At 36.7% G+C, this 7,372-nt stretch overlaps 1 protein-coding gene across 1 annotated transcript; it reads right to left on the reverse strand.

Moving 5' to 3' along the window:
• Nucleotides 1–3,919: 3,919 nt before the first annotated feature.
• LOC113271501 (nudix hydrolase 13, mitochondrial-like) lies at nucleotides 3,920–7,160 on the reverse strand. The gene is made up of 6 exons (XM_026521386.1): nucleotides 6,734–7,160; nucleotides 6,470–6,577; nucleotides 5,327–5,441; nucleotides 5,117–5,200; nucleotides 4,662–4,811; nucleotides 3,920–4,496 (listed from the first exon to the last, which is right to left on the reverse strand). Exons 2-6 carry the CDS (start codon nucleotides 6,538–6,540, stop codon nucleotides 4,230–4,232), a joined length of 687 nt encoding a protein of 228 aa, XP_026377171.1. The 5' UTR covers nucleotides 6,541–6,577; nucleotides 6,734–7,160; the 3' UTR covers nucleotides 3,920–4,229.
• Between the last annotated feature and the right edge of the window lie 212 nt (nucleotides 7,161–7,372).

A 7,372-nucleotide genomic window follows, 5' to 3' on the forward strand; every position in this document is an offset into this window, starting at 1 on the left:
TCTGGGGGGAGGGGGGGGGCGGGGGGGGGGGTTCCTTGGGTTCTGAAGGTCTTGAGAGTTGAAATACCTGTACAGTGTTTATATTAGATTTTGGTGCAGCAAATGCACTGATTTAGTAATGCAAGCATTAGTGTAATAACTCAGGTGGGTACTTCTTGTATTTGCTTGCAACCCATTTAATGAAAATTTCAAATTTTAAGTTCTGAAAAAGACTTGGTATAAATTTTTACCATGGTTTGATATTGTTGTTTTAGTTTGGATGGTTTGATATGGTTGTTTTAGTTCAGGTCATGGTGATCAATAGAGTTCAAGCCTATCAAGTAATATGGTTATAGCGAGCAGCCCTTTCTTCATAAATCTTTACTTTGAATATCAATTTTTAAGAGAATTTTAATTATAATTGTAGCTGCAGTGGTGTTGATGCTAGTTCTGTGACTGTGTGAGACCTTGTGCCTCCTAGGTGCCCACAAGAGAAATATGCTTGGAACTGTATAGAGTTTGTTCTTTGGATACAAAGAGGAGTGTATGTGTATGCACCGTGTGCACTTGTGGTCGCAGTCGTATGCGTCAAAAATAATTCACTTTCTCACTCAACTAGATATAAATATAGTACGTGATAAGAAAGAGTTCATTCCCACGTAGAGGCTTTTGTTGTTATCAAATTTTCAGATTTTTAAGTAACCAAAGGGGGGGATTTTTGTTTTATCTAAATAAACAAAGCAATAAAAGTAATTAAAAGCAATAAAATAATTTGAATAATCAATAAGGAGAAGATATTGGTCACAGGATAGTATCATTCACAAACATGTATTTTCATCAATGACTAGAATTGAAATTTTAATCTCTCATTTACTAAAAGTCCTAGGATATCTTGATCGCAAGAGTATCCCGTTTATTTCCCGATTTTATCACAAACAACATTAAAAGATGCTATTTTGAAATCTACCTAGAAAGCAACCTAAAGTGTAAAAGCACAATTAAGTTTAACTCCCTAAGAGCAACCACAGTCATGACCAAATTTGGGGACTATACCTAAATTTGGTCTCCAAATCATCCGTAATGGAACGGACTAAAGTCATATTTAGTCCAGATAATTAGGGTTTGGGACCAAATGTGGTCGCCGACCCAGACTAAAATCGGTTATAGTGGGACGGGGTTATTGTGAGCGTATGAATACAGACGCAAGTATAATGGGCGCTTCACATCGGGCGTATGTATAAAGAACGTATGATATTGGGGCGGATGTATAAAGAGCGTATGAATGAGGCGTATTTATAAACACCGCCAGGCCAGACGGAGATTAAACATACGTCCCATAGCAGGCGTAATTAGAATGTACGTCCCAATGGGGCGCAGTTATTAAAAACGCCAGGTCTGGGCACATGTATTACGTGCGTCTGTGTGACGCGCATGTATTATGACCGTCTGTGTGAGACGTAATTATCCCATCTTTTTTTACTGATACATAGCCTTTGCAATCGTAATGGAGGGGACAAAATACCAAACACTAAATCAAAACTGAGGATGGTGGTGTGCATTGTATCATTTTTATGATCTTGGGTTTGATGCCAAACACTAAATCTTTTTATTGATACATGCCAAACACTAAATCTTTTTACTGATACATATGATACATGCCAAACACTAAATCTTTTTACTGATACATATGATACATACCAAACACTAAATGCATACCAAACATAAGAGCAAACGCCCTTAATATCTCCGCCTCATTTTAGGCGTTAGTTATACTAACGTCCCAACCATACGCTATTTAAGAATCCGTCCCATTACAGACGTTAATTATATCAACGCCCAACCATACGCTACTTATATGTCCGCTCCATTATGGAGCGTGCTTTGTATCTCCGTCCCTTTCCAGACGGACATATTACTAGAGCCTCAATCGAGCGTTCATATTAACTGCGCTCACACCCAGACGCTCGTATAAAATGCGTCTCACTTCAAACGTTAATATTAACTGCGCCCAAATTCAAACGCATGTAATACTTGCGCCGGACTATATTTTAGTCGGTCACGACTGTGGTTGCTCTCTCTCAAAGCTAAATTAATTTAGCTTTTGGTATGGGATTTGGTATTTAGTCCCCTCCATGATTGTGGTTGCTCTAAGAGCAATAATTTCTAAGAAATAAGACCAATCAATGCAAACAAACGTGTAAAAGCACTAATTCATTTTAACAAAGGTTATGATTCATATGCAATTAAAAAGATGTATCACTACAAGTAATAATGGCAATATGCTACTTAGAATCAGAGATAAACAACTATTTCGTATTGAAAACCCTAATCTAGCAATAGAGATGAAGACTAATCTAATTGATTCCGGACTCAACCAAACTAGCATTCAAATCATAAAACAATATCAACCATGAATCATAAACAATAAAGTTTTGAGACAAAACTAATTCATTGATTTAAATAACATGCTTGAGAAATTAACTTTTATCCCATAACCAATAATTGAGTTTAGTTACTCATAATAATGGAATTCATCATAATCATAATCATAAAATAATTGAAGAAGATGAAAAATAAAACGAAAGCAAACCCTAGTTGTAGCTATCTCCAAAGCTCCAAGAATAATACGTCTAGTAATTGCATATGAACTGACGCTTTTGCCCTTTTACTCCAATTGGGTGATTTCTTCTTCTTTTTCTCCGTATGATTCCAGAGTACCTAATAACTCAAAAGCAAACATAAGATACATAATTCACAAGAAAAATAACAAAGAAAGGATAAATACTAGATATAAAATTAGGTGTTTTAGACACCTATCAACTTGGATCATTTAACTACTCTTGGTTATTAGCAAAGTGGATTGAGTGTTCATTGAGATCCCCAAATTTTATTTAGAAACCGTGGTAGTAGGCAACTCCCATGCAATTACTTTGATTTAAAGCTTTGGTAAACTTTCTTCGGTGCCTTCCTATGCACTTCTTCTTATTGCTGCTTTGGTTTACTTCGGGTCCATTGCTTCCCTGCTCGAGCGAGCTTCCATTCGTACCTTCTGCAGTTTCTTTTTGTTTCTGTGGCTTCTCTCTCACACAGACATACTTTATTTAAGCAAAGGGTTTTTAGGGGCTCTTTGTTAAACTAGTCCCACATACCAAAGAAAAATGATATCGAGAAGCTTTGAAATGTGAGTATTGAGTGGCATTCATGTAGCTTTGGAGTACATTTATACTAAAATTAGCCGAGGCACATTATAACATGCTCTATTTCAGGCTTTGCAAAACTGGGTAAAAGTTCTGCATACTAAACATATTACATAACACAAATTGCAATGGCTACAAAACTTTGGAGAAATAACTCCCTCGGATTTAATTTTACTCAAATGTGGTTTTGCAGTATCATTTTTCTTTCTTTCAAATGGAAAGCCAAACATTCCCGAGGGCCATAAAACACCCGAATTTTTGCCTTGAAAAGTTGACATAGATGGCTGTCCACATACAGCAGAACAGAATAACTGACCATGAAGAAATAACAAGACTTACCCAACTAAGAAGTAATATATGCATGCACATTTAAAACCATAAGAAACAACGAAGTCATGAGTAATAAGAGTCATCTCTGGCCCGGTCTTCAGTTTCCACTCTCAGAAATCTAGTTCACCATCTCAGAAGATAGTGACGACTTTCGATAACATAATCGATTTAAGGTAGAACACGATATGAACCAAACATTTCCCTTATTTTTTGTGTGCAACTGTGTATTGATTTGTCATTCGGAGCTTAGGCGTCTAATGCGTCACTGGGAAGCATCCACATATAGAACGCCAGCCACATTCTTCATCCACGCCTGTTCGATTATATCAGTTTCATTTGTATGTTTGATGTCTACTGATGACATTGGTAATATGATTGAAACTATGATGCTACCAATCCCATCTAAAAGAAGATGATATAAAGCAACAAACTGTTGGCGGAAATGATTCATTCTGTTATTTATTTTCTGCCTAAACTGATTAAGTTACAGAACTATGAGGTGAATACAAGCAAGACCCAGTTCATCTACACAGGCAACAAAATAGGTGACCTCCCACAACCTAGTTTCTACAATTGCGACTACAAATAATGTCCGGTACAAAACAAGTCGAACAAAGTAGAACCGTAAGAAGAATAAGGGCTTATCTATTAATTCTGCTGCTGGGTTGAGGTAACCGATGGAGAAGCGAAATTCTCAGATGAGATGATGGGTTGTCATCATTGTCATCCCAAGACAATGCAATTATAAGACTCACCGCCAAGTTGCTGGGACCCAGAAGATTTTAGAAAACAGCTTGGAGACCTTATTTGATGGTCGCCCATGACAACATCCGCGACAGAAACTGCATCATCACTAGTAGCGTCAAGTTCAGTCAATTCATCTTCTTTCATTTCATATTTGCCCAGTTCTGACAACACTGTTAGAAACACGTTTAGAGCTCTTCGCATCCACTCATATCGACAGAGTCTGAATGATTCTCCAACACTTAGCTGCTTAAAACATGGATAGAAGGAGATCAAAAAAAATTATCTTCTAAGACATAGTGTGTTCACATATGCACGTATTATTTTATTTATTTTTTTGAAAGAACAAGTTCAACGGCATAAACATTGGTAAATCAAAACCAATAACAATTCAAGCATTGGTGGACTTACCCATCTTCTCCCATGGTTATCCTCCTCTGGCCAGGTTTCAAGTTCCTCGGTCACCTCCAATGCAAACATGTAACCTCTGCAAGATCCTTCCGTACTGCAGCTATTCTGTCTGCTCTTACTTCTGAATTCCCACATTCCCAAGGGACTTTCCTGTACAGAAGAGTAAAACAAAACATCAAGAGTGAGAAGAAATGATTTTTGATGCGTTGTACATGAAAAACTAAGTCCGGGCAAAATGAACATAAATCACTTCTGGCAGAGTCTGAACAAAGTCTAATGAACAAAAGAGCTCGTCCACCATCAAGCCTAAGGAAAGTAATGAATTTCGCCAAATCATTCTGTCTTCTTTAGTCGTAATTGATACTATTTTACAAGGAAATATCTTTATTTCTTCTTTACCCAATAGGCAGAGTGTAGAATTGCTACTAGTATCACAATCAAGAAGATGAGCTTACATCTAGTATTCCTTTAACTCCAGCTTCCTCCAAGGCTTCACGACAGGCGGCTTCGCCAATAGTCTCATCATCCTCCCATCCACCCTGAGACAAAATTATGAAAGAATGTCAGATAACACTCCAGATACAGCACATGCTACTATCCTTAGCAAGGTCTTAGTGATAATAAAAAAAACGAAGATAACATAGAGAAAACAAGCAAATTCATACCTTTGGGAAAACAAGGTCTTCTCGGTCAGGAGACGACACCATAAGAAGTTCCAACCTACTCTCGCAATCAACCGTGTCATCCTCACCATCTTTCTTGATTCTGTATGGAATACACCTGTTCGTGTTTTATGATAAGAGAATCAGCAAGGATTCCCAAAAATGTGGTCAAACATAGATGCAGTAATAACCAGAGATGAAGCAATAATTCACACAAGAGGACTGGGTAGGAAATTAGACATGAATGCATCATCACCAAAAGATTCCTGTCTGTCGATATAGCAAAAGATAGCTGATGTAAAAGTCAACTATATTTTTAGAAAATAAAGAAGTATTTCCTCTTTTTATCCTGTCCCTTATTGTTTATTGCAACTAATTAGTACAAACAGATTCACAAAGAACAGTTTGCCCTGGATATCACATGTTTGATGACTGTTAGATATCGATATCCTAACCTCTCAAGAAGCACATGAAAATGATATCATCCACTCAGTCATGGCCAAGAAACTTCATCCCTTTGTGGATTTCTATATCCAGTAGAATTTCACCAAAAGATCTGAACTTCCATTGACAAGTTTGCTCACGTGTCAAGTAGAATTAGCCACAGCAGAAGTTACTTATTTGGACGGCAATTACAAACATACACCTCCAGACAACATCAGAAACGTTCATATATCATTCAGAGAGGACTTGAGGTTTAATAATTTCCCATGTTCTCATCTAAAACCTTGAGTGGTTTAAATTTTAGAGTAATGCAATTTGCAACAGACAAAAATTGACAGGATTGAAAAATACCCAAATTTGGTGTTTACTTCTCATCCGAAAGGAAGACTTAGTCTTGTGGTGTGAATCGTGACAACGCGGAACAACGACACGAGCTTAATCCTATGCACACTCAATCAATAATTCAAGAAAACGGCACCAAACAACAAATTTCTACAATCCAAATTTTCAACGCGCTTAAACAGTATTGATCGAACCACCAAATTACACAATAAACACGGTAATCGCGTTTACTGGACTTTCAAAAATGCAAAAGAACTATTAGAATCCTAAATACACACAAAAAATGAGTCGAAAATGCAAGACAAATGATGAAACAAGTCAAAAGTGAAAGCGAAAAGTTAGAAAAGGAAAAGGACTTACCCAGCTACAAGGCGAAAATCGTTCTCATATCGTTGCCTATGTCTCCCGGTTCGGGCTATTAAAGCAGACATATTAATGACGTTGATGATGATATTCCGCAACTGTTATCTTCAAACACACAGAAAATAAACCAATTTAGAACAAAAAAAAAAACAATTTTCTTCAAATCAAAAGATATTTGTTTTTCTTCAAAAAAAAATAAAAAAAAATAGTTTATAGATTAAAAAGTCCACAAAGGTTGCATTCACTGGTTGGTGTTGTTACCTTTGTTTGAGAAAAGGGTTGTTTTTATCTGAAACTGCATTCAAAATGATGAGAAACAACAAAGTGTTGAGACTCTAAGTTGAAATCCTCAAAGTGGTATACGTAATGGTAGTATTTTGATGATGAAGGAGACCGACCAGAGGAAGAAGAAGAAATGGATCAAATTTCATTACTCTCTGTAAATGATAAGGTCAACTCAAAATTTCTAACATTCCCCGAAACAAGAAGAAGTCTCTCTGACTCTCTCGGTCTCTAAACCTTTATATAGGCAATGAATGATTTGTAGAAGGAGGAAGCAGAAGAAATCAATGTTCTGAGATGAAGCTCTTTCAGAGAAAGAGAGGTTTGGTTTTCCCAGAGAGAGAAGAAGAAGAAAACAAGAGAGAGAAAGTTAGAGAGAGATTTCCGCGGGACCAGATCAACGAGCGAACACCAAAATTTATTTAATTAAATAGACAAGAAAGAAAGAAATTTCATTTCACTTTGGTAACTAACTGCGCGTTCATTTTTTACTGATTAATGTTAACCAACTTTTGGTTAAATACGTTGGAATATTCCATGATTTATTTGTTAATATTTATTTGTCCTATGCGGATTGATCACCCCCAAGTAATATTGATATCCCCTTTATAAATCGTG

Source organism: Papaver somniferum, chromosome 4 (genome assembly GCF_003573695.1).
Source record: "Papaver somniferum cultivar HN1 chromosome 4, ASM357369v1, whole genome shotgun sequence".
Lineage (NCBI taxonomy): Eukaryota > Viridiplantae > Streptophyta > Magnoliopsida > Ranunculales > Papaveraceae > Papaver > Papaver somniferum.